This window comes from Anabas testudineus, chromosome 12 (genome assembly GCF_900324465.2).
Source record: "Anabas testudineus chromosome 12, fAnaTes1.2, whole genome shotgun sequence".
Classification (NCBI taxonomy): domain Eukaryota; kingdom Metazoa; phylum Chordata; class Actinopteri; order Anabantiformes; family Anabantidae; genus Anabas; species Anabas testudineus.
In genome coordinates this window covers 6316823-6337769 of record NC_046621.1, presented here as the reverse complement: position 1 = coordinate 6337769, position 20947 = coordinate 6316823, and the positions used below count along the sequence as shown (strand labels likewise).

The window sequence follows — 20947 nt, the reverse complement described above, 5'->3', positions numbered from 1 at the left end:
TTATGAGCCACACAATTGTTCTTTTGTGTGACAACAGAAACAGGACGCTAAATGAGAACCACTTTAGCTGTATTACAACACAGTACAGGTCAACACAGATCACAGGAGACGGAACATGCATGTCACCCTCTTCTGTTTTCTTTACTGTATGTAATTGCACACTTATCTTTACACAAATTATTGAAACAAGGAAAGCAGGTATGGTTTCATTGGGTTGCTTTTTGCAGCCACAGTAAAGTTAGAACATGGTGCCGTTGGATCCTGGCACCACCTGGGGTTTTCAGTACATGTTAAAGACACAAAGGTTGAAGTTAGTCACGTGTAAGAGCTTTAAATGGGGATTGAAAATCATAAATCTACACTTACAGTAATTTATGCCAGACACCAGAACTAATGGGGTGTTGTATCCTTCTTGTGATAAACAGTAAATAAGAAGTAAATGTTATTCCACCATGAACACATCACATCATTCATCATTCAGATCATGAATGACAGATTACCAGAAACAGGCAGCAAATGAGAAAAAATACATGTTGGAATGACTTTGTGCTTTGATGTTAAGCCTATGGATTCAAAGTAATAGGATACAGGCAGATTTATTCCATATTGTCATGAGCTAAGTAGCTAAGCTGTGCATGTTGTATGTGTTTCAACGTTAACTCAACAGAAAGCTGAAATGTGCAAAGGTTTAAAAGGTCAGTTCGTGCAAGACGCCCACACGCAAGGAAGAAAACTTTTCTCATGTGTCCTTGGTGGTACAGTGTCAGATAGTTTGAGACTTCCTGTAGTCAAGGTTGTAGCTACATCTGTCTTAAACACGAGGGGAGTGGAATTTGTAATGCTGAATTCACTTTAAAAAAAAAAAGTCATTCTGACAAAAGATCTTCTCAAGGACAAGCTGGTTAATCTGAATAATCCACAGACTTCACCGTGATTCACTGGAAATACCTACCACTGAAGAAACAGTCCCAATGGAAACTGTTGGGAGCTTGATTGGATTACCCTTTGGATTGGGGGAATTTGCAGAGCTCGACCATGAATGAAAGGATTTGATTGAAAGAAAATTATCTGTCAACTTTAATACCCAATTAATTATACCAGCTTCTCAAATATTAAGATGTTTGTAAGAGTTTTGAATGCCGGTCAGAATAAACAAGCACTTTAAGGATGTAACTTTGAGCTCTGGGAATTTGTGAGTGTTTTTCACAGTACAATGAAACAATTAGTCAATTTATTATGAAGAAAAATGATTAACTGATATTGAAATAAGCCCTGTCTGTATTGTTTATATCTATGATTAATTAGTAATTTGTCTGTGCCCTAAGCTGCACAAATATAATTTACTTATCTAAACACGTAAACAAACTGCTTTATGCTATCAAATTGAATTAATTATTTATTTATTTATTTTTGGCGGTACAGTGACGGAGATGGGATTTTTGTAATTCACAGCACGATCATACACAACAGCCTTTTTACAGCATCTTTCTCTCATGTTAGTACTCTCCCAAGCTGTACCCTCAACCTGAAATTAACAGTTGGCAGCTTTGTTCATCGAGCCATGTTTCACTTCAGGAATGTACTATTAGATACTGCGTAGCAGCATAAGACCTTTAGGCACATGCAGTATGTGAGGAATGTCTGTGGTGTGACTCTGAACACCTGACTCTCAACAACTGTCTGTAAGCATACAGCAAGATTAGTGCTGATCTCCAACATTGTTATATATACCTACTGTATTTAGGCTTAATTGTGCAGAATAGGTTAATGCACACTGTGTGAAAATGTGTATTGTGTAAGTATTATATCACAGTGTCAGCAGATATTGTTCAATATGTAGCAGGATTACAGACTTAAGTGGTGTTTTTAATGTGAATGGAAATGCATATATGCAGTCAATAGCACTTTTGAATAGGAGGTGCTAATTGGCATTACTTGAATTCTAGCAAAATAACTTGTCATTTGATTTGCTCATTTTAGGTGAAAGACAGTTACTGCATAGGGAACCATGTGAAATGAGATGGAGGAGGTTGCACAATGTTAATTTTAAGGTGTAGGGCTGTATAAGCAAAGCTATATAACAGTAATCATGATCTTTTCTTTCTGCTCGTCCTTCCTGACTGCTCCCAAACTTTAGTCTCTGATCAGTATCCCTCACCCGGGTGATCACATGCACATCACTTGATTAGCCTAAAATGCTACTGTAGTGGATCACAAAAGAGCCCTTGTGATTTCATGGTTTGGTGAAGAACTCATTCATAATGCAAGAGGTCTGGTGGAGGAGGATTCATTCATTATTCTCCAACAAGATGATCTCTTCTGTGAATCCTCCTTTTTGTCCACTCCACTGTCTTTTAGTTTTTAGAAGGATTTTGAATGAATGGTCCTCCCTTATAATTGAAAGTCTTAATATATTCAGGCCGTGTTCACTCTCACACTGGAAAACGAATTGCTTCTCATGTACTGAAGAGAGGGAACAAGACTACAGTGAGTCTGTGAGGCCGTATTGAAGCACAGCAGTGCTTTGTGCCAAATGCTAACATGCGGATCTGCTCATACTGGTGCCACGCTTAGTCATACATGACCCAGTGTCCTGCCAACATGGATGTATTAACATAGCTGGGTATGGTGCTGCCACTCTGCCTTGCTGTTGATGTGGCTTCACACATCATGCCCACCTGCCTGAAGGTTTATATTATACCCAAAAAAGCTTCTAAATATCAATCATGTCCTCACTGAAGAACATAAGCTTTCACCCTCAGGTAGATAACAGAGACGTCCTAAATGTATTAGAAATGTTAAAATTAGTATCATTTACCTTTAGGGCCACTGTCAATCAAATTGATGCACAAGATAAATTATCATTTTAATCTTGTATTCACTTGAGACTTTAAATTTGCCTTAAGTTAGCACACTGTTTGTGACCTGCTATCATTGTTTTTCTGCCCTGTGCAGTATATTGTATATTATGTTTGTTATTTCTCCATACAGGCATCTAAAGTGAATTTTACTGTTGATAATGAGGTCAGCTCTAGAGTCACACTGGAATTCCTCAAAATGAACATAATTATTGTTATGTATCCCACAGCAAGAAGGGCTGGTGACTATGATAGAATAATTAGATAGATTGTCCGGGGTGTGCACTGACTTTCGCCCAATAACGACTGGGTTTGGCTTCGAAGTGAAGCAGTTAAGATAATGGATGGATGATCATTGTTATGTACATAATTAAGTTATTAAAAAGAGCAATCAAATGCTTTGTAAAGTAAAAAACACTGCCACTTTTTAATTAGTAGGTTTCGAATGTGGTAAGAAAAACATTTATGATTTGTTGTCAGAATTACAAAGCTTATACAATCAAATTAAAAATTATAAATTATTTCCTTGTGCTGTGTGCTAATTAGCAAATGTTAGCATGCTAACACACAACCTAAGACAATGCATGGTAAACGTGATAGCTGCTGAATATGAGTAGGCAGTGAAACATGCTGCGCGTTACCACCTGCTAACTTTATGCTAAGCTAACACAGCCAGATAGCTGCTGGTTGTAGCTTTGCATTTACAAGATAGACGACTCAAGGCAAGATGCAAGAGAACTTATATAAATATTTTCCTTACTGTTTAATCAGTGGTTACATTTTTTATTTTCTGTTTTATGCTATGACCATGCAGTTGTTTAAGATGCTTTCCAAATGTCAACACTTCAGTAAGGCAGGATAAATGATCCCATAGTCCAACCCAGTGGAGAGGAGATGCAGCAAAATTAGCATATTGTGTTGTTGCATCATACAGCTTCACAGACAGGACTGAGGGTAAAATGATCCCTAATCACAGGCTCATCGGTTACCTCTGATTGCACATTACAAGCCTCTGTGTCTGCAGGAACGAAGCTGTCCTCGGCTGTTCGTGTTGCAGCACAGAACATGTGAACATGTGGTGGAGGAGATGCACAGCAGTGATTAACACCCTTGATATTCATCGGGTTCTGCAGTACTTAATAGATCTCATCTGTGCTGTTGAAACCATCAGCCGGTTAATTGGTATGGAAATTTGAGGATGCTGCTTTTCTCCCTTTATTATTGTGAATTAATAGATGTGTTTTTTTTGTGCTAATGATAAGACAAAACAAATATGTTGAATTCTGTAAAGCATGAAGACAGCGGTGGAAGAAATGTAGTACCAAAGTGAAAATACGTCATTATGTGTCATGTAAATCTTAAAACATATAAAATATACAACAACAAATATATAGATCCAACTTTTAAAAAAGGATAAACAGTTTCATACAGCTTTTGGCTACAATACTGGTGTAGATAATTGATTTTAGGGGAGATTGTAGCTTCAAATGTGGTTTATATGTGTGTGATTTATCATCAGTACGATAATAAGTTATGTGTAAGTAAAATGCAAGCAGCTTGTAACTTCAGCTGTCAAGTAAATGTAGAAAAGTACAATATATCCCTCCAGGAACATAGTGAAGTAGACATATGAATTATTTTCCACCACTGCAGGACAAATCAGGAGCAGCTGCGATATGTTACGACAGACACAACTCAAACAGACTCCCTGTGATCTGTTTGAATTGTGTCTGTCGTTAACGTACAATGTACAACACTTTTGTAAGTTGAGCCAGTGGGAAGCGGCTCGTCCCTCCAGGCAGTAAGAATACATGAGCAGAAAAATGATCACCCAGCACAGTGGGACCAGAACACTGCAAGGTCACAATGAGAAGATGTTGATTTTAATGGTGATGCGTATTAAAATGAAAACAATGAAGAACATAGAATATTGTTATGTCTCTTTGTACACTCTGTGTATGTGTTCGAGTGTGATTTAGTCCTTATGATATTCTTGTGATTTACCGGGCCAGTCTGCTGATTTTGAGTATGACGTTGACCTGACCTTTCAAGGAAACTCTTTGATAAGTCAATTTTGACTTTTCTTGGAGTTCAGTGGAGGGCGAGTTATAAATGTCTTCCTAAAGGCAGATATAAGGCCACAGAAGCTGTCTATGTGGCGTTAAGTCAGCTCAAAAGCTGCAAGTCACACATCAGCACACCGATTTATAGAAGAAAAATGATGCCAGAGAAGGAAAAAGTGAGGCTGTGATTTCTTGCATTTAAGTTAAATAAATGCAAAGCAACTGATAATATGATGACACATGCAATAAGCAAGGGGAGGCAATACACAAAAATTAATTCGCTCAGACACTCGTTTTGCTTCATTGAATGGACTGGTTGTTTTCTCTGGAGCTCTGAAGCTCCTCTCTGTTCTATGCAAGACTGAGGTTCCTTTTCCAAACTGCACGTGAAGAAGGAATCAGATTTAGTTAAGCAAAAACACAATCATGGCATTTGATAATTTGTTTATCAAATTTAAGTAAGTAAACAGGCTTCAAACATTCATTTGACTATTACAGGCTATTCCCATGCCCTAGAAAACTCTATTTAATTTAGTTCTTCCAATAGTTTATTTGATTTTTCAGCGTCAAAGAATTGGAGTGTCTGACCAACACTGCAATCCAGAGTAGTGCCTCCAGCCTCTCTACACATAGAAGATTAACCAGTCACCAAAACATAAGTGACCTTTTTCATGGCACCCATCACACGCTCCCATGAACTGCCCCAGGCAAGTACCACCGCTCTTTGAAAACTGAAAACGTCTTCTAGTAATCTGTTAAATACACCCACTTCTTTCTCTCCTCCCTCTCTTTCTGTTGTTCATTGAGTCCCATTCTGCTCTCATCAGACCAGCAGGCAGACCTTCACATTTAAACTAAAGCTCGTGGATCTTGGACTCATTACTCAGCTATGCAGTAGAGAAGAGGATTAGCCCAAGCTGAGCACCAGTGTAGAAATTGGGCATTTTGCCTTCATCCATCCCCTGGCTGACTGGGAGAGAGGCTACCATACGCTCCCTTTGTTTGGTTTATAACTAAACCTCTTCATTCCCTTTTTTTTCTTCCTCTCCTGCCCCTCTTTCCCCCCCCTCTCTCGCAACCATGACCCTTCTATCAGAAGACCAGTCTCAGTCTGCGAGGCACCAACCATACAGACTCCCGAAGCCTGACAAAGACATCAGCACATCTTTGCACCAGCCCTTAGGAGACCTCCGGGGCTCCAAAGAGGACTACATGGACAGTGGGGAGAGTGCTGTGTTTGGGGTTGTGGAGCCCCCAAGGCGCTCTCGGGGTCGCCTTCTCCTCCACGGCCTGGTCATGTTTGGTAGGGAATTCTGCTACGCCGTGGAGGCAGCGTTCGTCACACCGGTGCTTCTGAGCGTGGGTCTCCCCCGCAGCCTGTACAGCCTGGTGTGGTTGATCAGCCCCATCCTGGGCTTCCTGCTCCAGCCCATCATTGGCTTAGCCAGTGACCACTGCCGCTCAGCATGGGGCAGGCGGAGGCCTTACATCCTGGGTTTGGGCATCCTCATGCTGGTGGGAATCACCCTGTTCCTTAATGGGGATGCCATCGTTTCAGGTGAGATGGGAATTTAAACACAGACCTCCAGAACCAGACAGCGAGCGGGGCGTGGTGCTGTTATATTTTTAGTACTGTCAGTGAGCTTATGTTTTGGGGCCAACTGTGTCTTTGATTCAGTGAAGATAAAAGAGAATGAATAATCAGTTCTTTCTATCTCAGAGACACAAAAGTTTTGTAAAACATAACGCGCTGTGGCAATCTGACAACACCTTGATCTTATTTTTATGTGTGCTCATGCTTGGAAATGCACACAAGATGAATTCTGGCATACCTTGTAAAACTAATACAAGACAAACATGTCAAGATGTTAGCTGGATGCTTTCTGTCAGGATATGAGCAGTACATTTTCAGTGTAGTCTTTTATAAAACATCACCCTTTACCTGCCATTTAAGCTTATGATGTAACTGGATTACTTTCACACTGATGCCACTTTTATCATTTGCCTTCGAGCTGCAGGATCTGAACTGTTTGTTTCACTGCTCACTTACATTTTTTGGGAAAAAAAAAGTAAAGCATCCATTAGGAGCGGGAAAGAAAAGACAAAGCCTGTTAAATGTGTGGGCATAAGGTCCTCAGAGGCTCACACGAAAAACTTGTGACTGAAGTTAAATGTACTGAACTGATGCCCGCTGGCACAGACAGAGGAAAAGGCATGACTAAGAAAATCTCATTGCACATTTAGTTTAAAGTAGGGATTGATAACATTTAAAAGGTTGAGATTTTTAATGGCAAACTGCCAGGCTCCAGGCTTCATCACGAGAAGGCTTACGCACAAAAGAAGCTGTTGACCATGTAAGAATTTCATCATAGGGCTTAAAATACATCTTCCTAAATACCTGAATCACATCTTGTTATTTGAATATTATTAGAATGATCACTAATGAACATGGAAATTCAGAAAAACAAGCTTGTTTGAAATGCACTTTTTCTCTTTTGAATGTTGCGATTGTTGCTCGGGTCCCTATTAGAACAGATCAGTGCTTTGTAAAAGTCATCATATTAACTATGGAGCGTTTTTTTCATCTGACTCTCTCTGGATAAGCTGATTACATCTTTCCAAGTTTCTCAGGAATCATGTGACATAATGTTTGCATTGTTGCAGCCACTGTCACTTCAAATAAGAGAGCGGCTGCACATCCACCACCAAAACATTCGCCCTTTTAAATCCTAAATCTGGGGTTTCTCTCTGTTTAATGTCTATTTATAGCTTATTTCTTTATGTAAAACAGGTCACATGAACTTTGTGTAATGCTACGCTGTATTTTAAAGCTTAAAACAGCCTTTATAGTCACCATTTGCTGGACTTACTGTCCTGCTGAAATCATAAAATCCACAACACTGTTACTGATTATGTGTCTTTAAGCACACGTCGCTACTTTTGGAGAGACGAGACATCCTGTAATATCTAATTTGCAAAGATTAGTTTTCTTGAAGAAACAAAGTGTCTTGTTGTCTTTATTTCTGACATGTGTGAAGTGCCTTATAGTGTTTTTTTTCAGTGCTCACTATAATGCATTTATTGATGCAGAGCTCACAACATCTTATTATCAAAATGCTCCTCTGTCCTTAGTAGATGATTGGATGTTTTGTTCTGTTTTGCAGCGCTAGTCAGTGACAGCTCATTGAAGAGGATATGGGCCATAGTGGTGGTGATGTTTGGAGTCGTGCTGTTTGACTTCTCTGCAGACTTCATCGACGGCCCCATCAAGGCCTACCTGTTTGATGTATGTTCACATCAAGACAAGGAGCGAGGTCTGCACTACCACGCTCTTCTCACAGGTTTGTAACACACACACACACACACACACACACACTTTGGTTGTTCTAGCTTCAGTGCTCGCTGCCTCCGCACTTAATTTTTTTGCTTGTTTCAGTAATAAATCTTTCCTTGCTGGTTGTCAGTAGTAATAGCTGCCTTGTGGGCACTGAGGAACCCACATTACATTATATTACATTATATTCCAGCTGTGGCTGCCTGTCTGAAGCTGCTTTCCCTTTGCATTACATAATTGTGTTGTGTGTGTATATGATATGTACATTAGGGTGTACAGCAATGATTCTCTGAGGTCTGGATGTTGTGTTGGCGTCTGTTAGTGGGTGGAACAGCATTTACTGAAAAACGTGTGAAAGCGTGAACGTGTAAATTTCCATTAATTTGGTGCTGGCTTCTTGTGTGTTTTATACATGTTCAGTGAGACTGTGGATGAGCTGTTAGTCTGTTTTTTGGTAACTGCCCACATAAAGATTATTTCATGAATTCTGTGTTTTGGAAAATGTGCTTCCTCACTTTATTAGCAAGATTTAGATAAGCGGATTATTGCCACTCTCATGACTGTTTTAGCTCTTTGTTTTGGTTTTACAGTGCAATACTTTAGTTTACTACTCCACTGACAAACTCACTCATTCATTACTTACTCAGAACCAAACAAATACAGTGAGCGACTGGTAGGTGAAGCTAACAAATGTGATCATATGTCAGTGGGATTGTTTCCACTGCTTGCTGTGAGAACGTATTTACCTGTGAAACATGTTTACCTGCCTTGGTTTCTGAGCAGCTTTTATACCAACAGAAAAACATTTAAAATATTCCTATGTGAAAAATGTGCCTCTCTTGGTGTGATCAGCTTAGTATAAGCAAAATTTTCTTCATGATAAGTCTCTCTGGGAATTACAGAGTAAGTTTAGCTCAGTTGTTCATGTTAAACTCATTTTATTGTTTAGAATTTCTGAGTTTTCGGAGTTTAGCAATTCATTTCAGGTCTCTCAGAGGAGTCTCCTAAACCTTCAATAAGGCACACTTGCCATCAGGAAGATTGGGAATTGTCTCAAGTTGCAAGTGCTGGTCTCCTCCCCAAACCCCCCTGAATATCCTGTATAGGTATTCAAAAGGTCATTTTGGCTGCAGTGACAGGTCTGGTGAAACCTGCAGTATGTTGCATTTACTATCAAATGGAACATGGTGAGAAAGAGAAAACTAGTGATGCAGCGAAGAACGGACAGAAAAGGAAAAATGCTTATGCTGAGTGATGTTTTAAGCAGCCTGCTGCACCTCATCCATTTCGAATCTAGTGTACTTTGTGTTATACAGCACAGTTTGTTCCTGTGAATATAGTCCTCTGAGTCAAATGTAGTTTAGTTGAAATGTTATTTTTAAATAATTCTGATTAAATCACGACGTCAGTGAAATTAAGTGTCAGGTGATTGTTACATTTATGCAACGTTGAATTTTTGCTGGATGCATAAAGAAGTATTGGGTAAATCTTTAAAAATTAGGTTCATCGTTCGACATATTAGTCTAACACAAGTTAGCAGACGGGGCTTTGTTCATTTATCATTAATTAATTTATTAGTTTCAGTGTCATCTGACAAATTGCTGATGTCTGACAATAAATTTCTATTTTGCTTTTGGTGGCTGATTCACCCCTGTCCTTCCTTCCTTGGCCACTTTAATACAGAGACATGCTTACATGTTGGATAATTTTCCTGTTGGACTAATCCATCTGCACTTCACCTTCAGGTTATGGACGTATTACAGACACAGAGCAAATAATGGAAACTTATCTAAGTTCAGATGCAGAGACTTTGAAGTCTCCAAAGTTCAGGGTCACATTGTGAAAAGAAATGAGGTCGTCAGTCAATTCTGGATGCAGACTGATTTCAGCCTAAGCATGTGGAGCTGTAGATTTCCATTTACCAAGCTGCAGGTGTTCAGCACTGAGTCGGTTTCTTTTCCACCTGAGCAGACACATTTTGTAGAGCCGCCAAACCTTATGCTCTATTCAAAGCCACTGCTTTCCACATGGTGAACTGTTGTTACAGTCCCTTCGCCATCCATTTCTGAAAGAGCAGGAGGGAAAGATGGACATCTGTGACATTTAATTTTCCCATATTTCAGTATAGTTCCACATGTAATATCTAATCCTTCAGCACATCCATGATAGTTTAATACCAGCAATGGTTTTCAGGTAGTGTGAATTTCCATTTTAAATGATACAGGTAACCTTTTTCTCAAAAGCTTAGATTGAATGTAGGTCATGTCAGGCCTTGAAGACTATAAAACAGCTAACTATTGTTTTGTGTATTATTCACTTACAGTGAGATGCACTGAGATGTGTATTTCAAGATAATTGTTTGAGAACCCTTATTTTTATTCCTCATAACAACCTAGAATTTATTGAGAACTCTCCATTAATAGATAGAACTAGTTGAAGAAGCATGTTTTGATTTCTTTTAAATACTAATGAAACCATCAGTGTAAAAATCTGTTCCCCTCACCTTCCAGCATCCTTGCATGTTTGTGTAGTTAATGTTACCTCTCCCTATATGTGAGTTAACATTCAGTCACATGATGTGATACATACCACCTCATATGTTTTTTCTTTCACACCTGTAAATTAACATAATCTTAAAAACATGTTCCAAACGAGTCTATGCCTAAAAATATACAGGATCAAACAAACATTTTTTTGTTTGATTTGCTACTCGGGGGTGACATGACATTCTTGGTGTGAGCGTCAGTAGTGCGCTCAGCTGTCAGCAGGTACCGGGTGGTATGAGCATGCTAGTCAGGCAGTAATCCAGCCCCGAGCTAGTCATGTGCTAAGACAGAGGCCAAGCACATGACTCTTCAGACGCCCCTGCCACCGCTGGTATGTGAGGTTTGCGGAGGAGGGAGTAAAAATTGTAAGAATTGTGTGTTTTTCTGTGATTTGTGAACCTTTTTTTTTTATATAATTTTCCAATAACATTCTCTGAACCTTGGGAGTGAAGCGCTTATTATCAGTACGTAGTGTTTTGTAGCATCTGTGGGGAGTGGTCAACCCTTTTTATTGTTTTCAACAAGGTTTGATTGGTTTCCTGCTGACCACATAAGTCATCGCTGATTGTCTTTCTCATTGATGCAAGCTGCATCTTTTCATCATCAAGCATAATAACTGACACTAAAAATGGACTGGGGAGACTTTGGGTCTTCACCCTTAGATGGAGACAGTGGTGATTCAGGTTAGACTATTAAGTTGGAGGCAGTTAACATTTTACCTGATGCACATAAGAACTCTAAACTCATTCAGCCATGTAGAAAAACAATTTTGGCCAAATGTGAAACTACTTCAGTTAATTGATACCTTATTGCCTCTTTACTTTAAATTTCTCTTTACTGCTTTAAAATCTCTTCTTCTCTCATTTTCAAACTGTGTGTATATTTTTGTGTCTGCTCGCAGTGAGACATTGTGATAACTCTGTTTTGCTCTGTTGCACTGCAGTAAATTGTTCTTTTATCACAGAGGCAGAAATGTACAGTGGACAATAATTGCACAGAAAGAAAAGGAAGAAGGATCTTAAATATATGGATGTAGCATCTAAAGAGCAATGAGGGAAGACTCCTGAAGTGGTTATTACTTTTTCTGCGTGCTAAAAGACAGAAATACAGCACCTATGTAGGTGAACAACTCTAGTAGATTTTATATCTCCTCTAAGCAGCTGGTGCAGCAAAATGTCAGTTGTTAAATATCAAAAAGTTAAATTTTTGTTTCAGTACTGCACATTAACTACTGTAGTCTATTGAGACAATCATGTGTGTAATGATGATGTAACATTAACAGGAATCATAAGGCAAAAAATGTGCCTTCTGCAATATTTTTATACTCTGCATGAGATTCTCTTATAACAGAGTGAAAACATATTGAACCAATACAAAAATATGTTTATTTTTAGATCTTCTGTATTGCACCTTAATTGGCTGTTCACATACAGCATGTTCTGTACAGGAAATCTTCACATATTGTAGTGCTAGTGTAACTTTCTGATATCCGCTAACATTACCGTATGTCACATGTAAGACCTGAGAAGACTACAAGCTGTGTTCTTTCAGTGCCGCTGCTTGAATTGCTCATAAATGAAGTGGTCAACATTTAACTTCCCTTTTACGTGAAGCATGGGGAGGAGGATGTGTCGCTAATGAAAATCAGTGAGAGCAGAGAGAGTGACATTTAACTCTGCACCAAAGCACATGTTGTGTGCAGGTAGGAGTTGTTTTCCCTCTGAGTGCAATGATGGTATGTTGATTTATTAGTGACAAACAGACTAAATTCTAATTTCCTGATGTTAATGTCATCTATAGTTGCAATAAAAAACAAATTTCTGATTTCCTGCATAAATTGGTCATGAAATGTTATCTGATCTTTGCCAGAATCACAAATATCAACATGTGCAATATTTCTGAGCTGATAAAACACAAACAATCCTGATCTTTTATGTCTTTATTGAACACACCCATTAAACATACAGAGTGATGGTGGAAAAACTAATAATAACAGTATTTTAATAACTGGTTGAACCACCTTTGGCAGCAATAACCTCAAGCAAGCTCTTCCTGTAGCTGTGGATTAGACCTGCACAATGTCCACTCTGGAACGTGTTATGCCATACGTGCTACTGAGAATAACTTTTATCCCAGTAGCATTGTGAAGTGTCAAAGTGGTCTTTTTACAGGTGTGCTAGAAGGTCTTTTGGGAAGAACACACAGCACAAAAATTTGGCAAAAAAAGAGTAAAGTATGGTGGAAGGATGACATTGACGTTGATTCGTTCTATACTCAGTTTTACCCTCTTGAATGCATAGTGCCATTTCAATAGCAGCTGCAACAAAAGTAAAGGCTGAAAGTGAGAAAACTATTCACACAAGTGCGAGTGGGCAGATAATAGCTGATTCTATTTGGTTAAATATCAGTTATTATTTCTTTTATATACATGCATCTGTGAACTGTTGCCAACCCTAAAAGCAGGAAACACACAGAAATATGTCCAACAGTTCATAGTAGTTAGTAGTTTTCATTGTACACATAATCATATATTTTTGGTAGCGTATGATGTTAATAGACATTATGTCTATTTTATATTTTTAATTTTAATTCAGCAGTTTCATGATACACATGCTGGAGCCACACAGCAACTCTTTGTATAAATGTGTATGTCAAAAGATCACACCTCCATCCATCACTCTGATGTTTTGTTTTGTTTTGTTATTTTTATGTATTGTTTGAAGTCTGCTGCTGTGTGTTCCAGGTCTGGGGGGTGCGTGTGGCTACCTGGTGGGAGCTATGGACTGGGGACATTCTGTGTTGGGTCGGCTGCTGGGCTCTGAGTACCAAGTCATCTATTTCTTCTCTGCACTTACTTGGGGCATCTTCCTCATTGTGCACCTCTTCAGTATTCCAGAGCAACCTCTCGGCAAGGAGCGATCTGCCTCTGCCTCCGCCTCTGCACCCACCAGTGCCCTGCACCTACTGGGATCCCACAGCAATGGTTATGGAGCACTGACCAAAGAGCCGATCTCTCCTGTGGTGCCAGTATCTGTTACAGACCTTAGGCCACGGTCTTTCTCTGCACTTGGGGAGGCTAACTCAATAACCTCCAGTGTCAAGCAGCCAAACAAAGAGGTATGTGGTGTGCAGGATAAACAGTGCATGTTTACCACAGACAGACAGTTTTTTATTTGTTTAATTAATATCCTGCTCATGGTTCCTGTTAGAATGTCATGTAGCATATTGAAAGATTCCTAGCAATAGTAATGGTGGTGAAATGTTGTCATTAGTAAAATGTCATAAGTCAGTTAAATTTCAGGGGTATGAAGTGAAGTGACAGTGAATTAAATTCATTTGCTTTGGTGCAAATTAAAGTGCCAACAGGTGCAATGTAGCAAACAAATCCCCCAAAAAGGGATGTTTTTGAACGTGGTTCTCTCTTTATCCCTCCTGACTGATTCTGCTCAGGTTTTGCTAGTACCAGACTGTGTCTATGCTGTAGTTAGGACTTGCAGAATGACTTGTGGGATGGATGATGCTGAATTGCATCTGAAATCCAAAGTGACACAAAGATAACTGATTTTGAGCATCCATTCACTTAATGTCAGTCAGCTGCATTCTCAATTGACAAAATTGCACTAGTTAAGGAAAATACTGTGCCAATAATTTGTTATTTCTCGTCTGTAGTCTTTTTTTTTTTTTACCCATGACCCTATAAAAGCCTCATAAAGTTAATAAAGGAATCATGAAGGGTAACCTATGACTAAAAGAGGGATAAAATTATAACACAGAGTTCAGGAAATGACCAAAATTAAATTCCTGTCAACATTAACACTGCCACCACTTAGAAAAAACTGTATGCAAGCCTTCAACTTTAGTAATTACGGTTTACCTTGAGAGACATGGTTCTCAAAAGTTCCCTGTGCAGCCACATGTGCAGTATATCTTCTGGGCACCATGAATGTCTTTCCAAGCATTTGGTGCCAATCTGTCTGATACTGTATGTTACGACATTTCTAAGCATAGAAGCTACCATTGACCTGTCAAAGTCAAGTCATTAGGATTGATTCTCTGGGGACCATAACAGTCTGCAAAGATTTCATGGATATATATCTATATATACAGAATATAGATATATATAATCCCCCTCCCCTTGCTCTTGCTTTGATGACTATCGTTTTGCAGTTTTTGAGTGTGATGAAGGTGTATGTTTGAAAACATGATAAAATTATGTCAGGAAATGAAGTAAATGAAGTGTTCCCTGAAAATAAAACACATCCACTTTAGGATGAATGTTTCAAAGACCGTATCATTATGTTTTTATTTTTAATATACTGTCTGTCATCCTCTTCCGCCTCTTACCCATACCAGAGTCCTTAATGAGATCTTTATGTTGAATCTGTATTTATTCAAATTAAGATCTTTATAATGCAAACATGTTTTTTTATCTGTGAAGCTTTTGAACTGTTTTCAGTCGTGCATTTAAGCACCACTAGGAAAGTAATAAATAAGAGGAATAGCTGTTAGATTTAATTTTTTTAAATCCTGTCAGTCATTGTAGCTGTTGGCACTGATGTCTGTGATGTTTGTGTGTACCTGCAGGCCCAGAAGAGGATGACATTTAGGTCTCTGATGAAAGCTATCATCAACATGCCAAACCACTACCGCTGCCTGTGTGTCAGTCACCTGCTGGGATGGACAGCTTTCCTCTGCAATATGCTCTTCTTCACTGACTTTATGGGACAGGTAGTGATTTGTGTGTATGTCTGTATATTCTGGACACGTGGGCTTGAGGCCATGCATTTCAAAAAGTCACTAATCAGTGCTGTAGCATTTAAAACCCTACTCCATGTGCAGGTCTTTTACATTGACATCACCCATCGCTGACTTTCCTGGAACTGTGTACAGCTTCTAATCTTTGTTTACTTTCTGTTTGTGTTTCATGTTTGAACTAAATTGCAATGATTGGTGCCACTGACATCCCTGTGCACTACACTATATCTGCTTACAGGTTTCTATTTTGATAATCAATCAATAATTTGAATGTTTTTTTTTAAACAAATATCGTTGCATCCCACAACTTCTCAAACACAGGGATTTGCTGCTTTTCTCTATTTTATTTATATTATTGTAAGTTGAATCATTTTGAGTTCTGGGGTTCTCTCAGACAAGACATTTTAAAATGTCACTGGGAAACTGTGATAAGCTTTTTCATAGTATATATATATATTATTTTTTGCACACATCATAGACAGCTGAAATAAAACGCCAACTGAAATGAAACTGAAATAATCAGTCATATTTTTCACTGGTTATTATGATTAATATAAATGTCATGTATACGTTTAATAAAAATAAATAAACGCCAAACATCAAAAGAGCAAAGTGACAAAGTGAGAAGTAGAACAGGATGTGAACAGCAAACTGCGATATGTATCTGCATTCAGGCCCTTTGTTTGGAGACAGGTAGAGGGCAGGGGAGTAGTCTGTTGTTGTGTGTAATTCTGTTGACATGTGATAATAATGCATGCTTTGCAGGTCCACGGCATGCATGCTGATCAAAGGATGAACTTCACACCATGATGCTGTCACAGTTCATGTCGATGCAGTGCACCAATATGTAATCTGAAATTGCAGCCATTGTTTTCAGGGATAAGAAATGTGGCTCCCTGTTGAGCTAAAGCAAATTAGTCTCTTTTTATAGGTAAAAGAAGATAAAAGCGTGTTAAAGAGGGTGGAAATTAATTGATTTATCCTGGATTTCCTCATCTTTACAGCTTTAATGTTTTTGTATTTATTACACACAGTGGGTTTTACATTGTAATTGCCTTGTGTGATTCACCAACAGTGGTCCGTAAACTTAAATGAAGGTACAGTTGAAGAGAACAAGACTGTGGGAAGAGTCTTTTTCTAAATTTCTCTTTTTCTTTTTTGCAGATTGTATACAAGGGAAATCCTTATGCAGCCCATAACTCCACAGCCTATGCCACATATGAGAGAGGAGTCGAAGTCGGCTGCTGGGGACTGTGTATTAATGCTGTGTCCTCTGCTCTCTACTCTTGTAAGTAAATGGGTTTACAATATGCCCACATGAGTAACATGGATATATATATGTATTTATTTCTAATAACATCTCATGTCCTGCACAGGCATCGTTAGCTCCTTTGTGAATTAAAAATCTGCAGGGACACAGGTCACAGTGGAAAGTTATTGCTGTCTTCTTTTGCATTAGGATTACAGGCTGAAGTCATTGATTAGGTGGCGCTCGTTCGGGGAATCACATGTTTTCCCTGAGGCTCGCTGAGCTGTGTACAGTGTACCAAGAAGTAACCATGTAAAATCACAACTGTGGAAGGGAGAGAAATATTGTGTTTCATTCAGAGCTAAATTCAGGCAAATAGGAAAATAGCAAAGGCTTAGTGTGATCTCTGCATCTCCGAGTGAGAACATCTCTCTATTTATAGTCTGGATGCTGACCTGGTCATTGCACATATTTTTTCATTGCTGTTTGAAACGAAAGATCCGATCAAATGTTCATTCTGCTGTAGCAGATGTACCATGGGCCATTTGGTGCAGCGCCATAAAAGAAAACTTTAATATTACCCAAAATCAGCACACTATGTTAGCTTGTTGCATAGACATCATATAAACTAACTAACTTTCAATTGTCTACTATTTATGTCAACTTATTCTAATATATAAAAACACTGAAAATGTCACCTGTGAACCAGCATGTCCACTTAGCCGGCTAGCTCTTACGTAACATATATCGCAAATATCCTACTTTAGGCTATGTCTATGTTATGGATACGTCTTTCTGGGGGGAAAAAATACAGTTTATTATATAACCTAAAGCTCCAAAAGTCCAACTCAGTGGGAGTCCAGTAGCTGAAGAGAGCAGCAAGCTGTCAGGTGTCAATCACACCTGCCAATCAACACCCACACAGCAGACATCAAACCTTGTGGTCCTGTCATATTATTAATGGAATTAACACCGGTACAGGGCCAGGTAGTCGTCATCTGGTTTGCTGTGATGTTCAAGTTATAAAATATCCACAACTTGTGTTTTCAGATGTGCAGCGTGTCCTTCTCCCGTACATCGGCCTGAAGGGATTATACTTTGTGGGCTACTTTGTGTTTGGCTTGGGCACCAGCCTTATCGGCCTCTTCCCCAACATCATTGCCACACTCGTCCTCTGCACCGTGTTTGGCGTCATGTCCAGCACACTCTACACCATCCCATTCAACCTGGTAGCAGAGTATCAGCGTGAAGAGGAGGTAATTGTCAGTAGAATTTGGGCAAGAAAAACATTTACTCTGCCTTCAGAATGTATTATTATTATGTAAATGTATTATTTTAAATAGGCCATCGTCAGTGTGCAACAGTTCTTTATTTTTCTGAGGTCCAACATATTGAACATAAACATACCGAAAACACTCTCTTTCTCATAAAAGACGTTCAACACCAAATATTTCAGTGATTATTAGCTTCAAGTCTTCTTTCTAGCCTTTTGCTGCTGGCATATTAACGTGTTTCCCCTTCCCATCTGTAATATATTTACCATACTAAATCATAAAAGGACCATGGTGCCTTATCAGAGGTTAAAGAAACAGGCTAAGTTCTGTTCTGTCACAGATGCTCTAATTCTGTCTCAGCCCATGTGCCCTCTCCTGCTGTCCATTTGCCCGGTAACATTTTGACACTTCAAGTTGTCAGACTTTAAACAAATTGGCAGCCACAGCGTGCTGCATGCAAACAAACTGAATCAACAGAGATTCTACCCAACATAAAAAAGCCTCAGCATGCTTCTAAAAACCTTCATCACAGGAGACGAAAAACACTGAAAAATATTGGCAATAACTCTAAAAGATGAAGACAGCTTATCGGCAGATTTCCCTCTGCACAGGTAAGCACTGAGCTTCAGCTAAGTTAATTCTGCCAGTAGGAATGGGAATTTTAAGTACCTACATTCATACACTGTGGTCTGTGCAGCTGGATTATCGGGGTTTGGAGTATTTGATAAATTTAGCTGGTAAAATTATCCCAAAAGTAAAGTAATGAAGAAATTGTGAGATTTAAAATATAATACATTCAAATTAAAGAGGTTTTCCACCAGTACATTTACCTTTATGGGGCCAAAATGGCCCAGAACCTGCATCCTACATTGTAAACTTCCCACAAAGGATACCTGTGTAACATCAGTCGTGAGGCCTTGTAAACTCCATACTTCCATTTTATAACTTTCAGTTCAATATATTCAAACTCTCGATTAAGATAACCCTGAAAACTACAGGATGAATACTACTCCTTGTGATGACTAACATCACACACACACACACACACACAAGCTTCATGTGTAAAATTGGTTTAGTGCCTCTTTAATTTAATTAGCTTCATTTCACGAGGATAATTCTCTTACTGAACTATTGTAAAGGAAATTATTGGTACATATATTAAAGATAATAGTCCCAGTCTGTGAATAAAGTGTATAAACTTGAGCTTAGTTTTTAGTTTACATTATAAAGGCTGTAGAGTTTGTATTGTGTAGATGTGTGTAATTGATTCCAAATACTGGCAACACAACACTGGAGGCTGTTTTTGAATGCAGCTTTTTTGGCACCAGAAATGTCCTGGATATGTGGATCCCACCTGTTAAGATAATTTGCGTGGCTCATATTTTAAACTCACTGCCAACTCACTGGCATTAATAAGACTGTGTTTTAATATCAGGGAAGTGTAGAAAATAAACTTTATATTTCAGTTTATGGTCAATGGTAGGTTAACATTGTGTCAAAATAATCCTGCAACCTGAATAATACAAACAAGTTTGCAGCTGGATCGTGTAGTTGTAACCAGTAGACCTTCCTACGCTTACCCTGCCTTTGCCTCGTACCTTGTAAGTTTATATAAATGTATTCATAAATAAACATTAAAGTCTTTCCAATTCATAGTTTTCACATGATATCTCCTCCTTTGTTTCTAAAGATGAAGAATAGCTTCACCTCTCAATGGCTAAAATCAAAATATTTTTCTGTAACTCTGTAAACCTTCATCCTGGCAGCAGTTTAAGAAGGGATTCATGCATGCAGATAAAGTGTAGCTGCTTTTATTTTTCCACTGGCGTTTGGATAAAAACAACTTTTATGGTTGTTGAAGTAAATACAATCACCAGAAGTAAAAAGCTATCAATAGGCTAAGAACAAACTCCAATCTCTTGACCTCATTCAAAAAACCTCTTCAAATTGACTTAGGAACGAGGGAACTAGAAATGCTTAAATGCTAACTTGGATTTTATATTCTCCAGATCTGAAAACTGTGAATAACACAAAACAAATTAAATTGAAAATACATTTTAGTTGGTTTTTTGATGTTTTCCTGAGCCAAATCTGTTTCTTCATGGACCTATTATACTGTTTATACAGCAATTGATGACATCAGTCTCTCTCTTTTTTTCCTCCTCCTCTTCTCTGATGGCGCCCACACTACCTGCTGTGATTCCAGGAACAACAGAAGCTAAGAGGAGGCAATGAAAGTCCGCGAGGCTCTGGGGTGGATTGTGCTGCGCTCACTTGCATGGTCCAGCTGGCTCAGATTTTAGTGGGTGCGGGGCTCGGCGCCCTGGTAAACCTGGCCGGGAGTGTCATCGTGGTGGTCCTCTCTGCCGCAACCATGTCCCTGCTAGGCTGCATCTTCATCGCCCTCTTTATCAGAAATGTGGAATGATTATTTGAATTATTATATAAAAGTATTTTAATGCTGTTGTTTTAATACATAAAGATTCTTTATATCCTTAAAATGTCTTGTCGTTCTTTTAAAACCGACTAAACTGACCATTTGATGTCTTTTTATCAGTGTTTTGGAGAAAAGGATTGATATTATTGCTAAATAGCTACATAACAATGATAGCTCAGCAGCTAAAACCTCTTACGCTCACTAATTAACTTCTGTTAGGAATAGTGTGTTAAATTGTGAGTTTTAGAGGTGCTGGCGGTGAGTTTTTATCATCTTTGTAAAAAGCCAGGCTAGCCGTTGTCTCTGCTTCCAGTCTTTATGGTACAGCTGCTGGCTGGAGTTTTATTATTAAGACACTGTATTAATCTTCTTGCCTTAGAGAAGTTTCAATAGACTTAGGAGTCGTCCAAGACGGGCGACCACTATGTTGC

The 20947-nt window shown here is 38.8% G+C and overlaps 1 protein-coding gene across 1 annotated transcript; it reads left to right on the top strand.

Annotated features, from left to right (window-relative positions):
• The first annotated feature begins 6001 nt into the window (after positions 1-6001).
• Positions 6002-20507, top strand: slc45a2 (solute carrier family 45 member 2). The gene is made up of 7 exons (XM_026356110.1): positions 6002-6479; positions 8086-8262; positions 13545-13918; positions 15386-15529; positions 16721-16844; positions 17856-18061; positions 20286-20507. The coding sequence occupies exons 1-7, from the start codon at positions 6002-6004 to the stop codon at positions 20505-20507; spliced, it is 1725 nt and encodes a 574-aa protein (XP_026211895.1).
• Positions 20508-20947: the final 440 nt, after the last annotated feature.

Excerpts from the sequence above, each read along its gene's own strand:
- slc45a2 (XM_026356110.1), top strand. The coding sequence starts at position 6,002 with ATGACCCTTCTATCAGAAGACCAGTCTCAGTCTGCGAGGCACCAACCA. Across the intron at positions 8,263-13,544 it reads CTACCACGCTCTTCTCACAG|GTCTGGGGGGTGCGTGTGGC; the intron begins GTTTGTAACACA and ends TGTGTGTTCCAG. Across the intron at positions 13,919-15,385 it reads TCAAGCAGCCAAACAAAGAG|GCCCAGAAGAGGATGACATT; the intron begins GTATGTGGTGTG and ends GTGTACCTGCAG.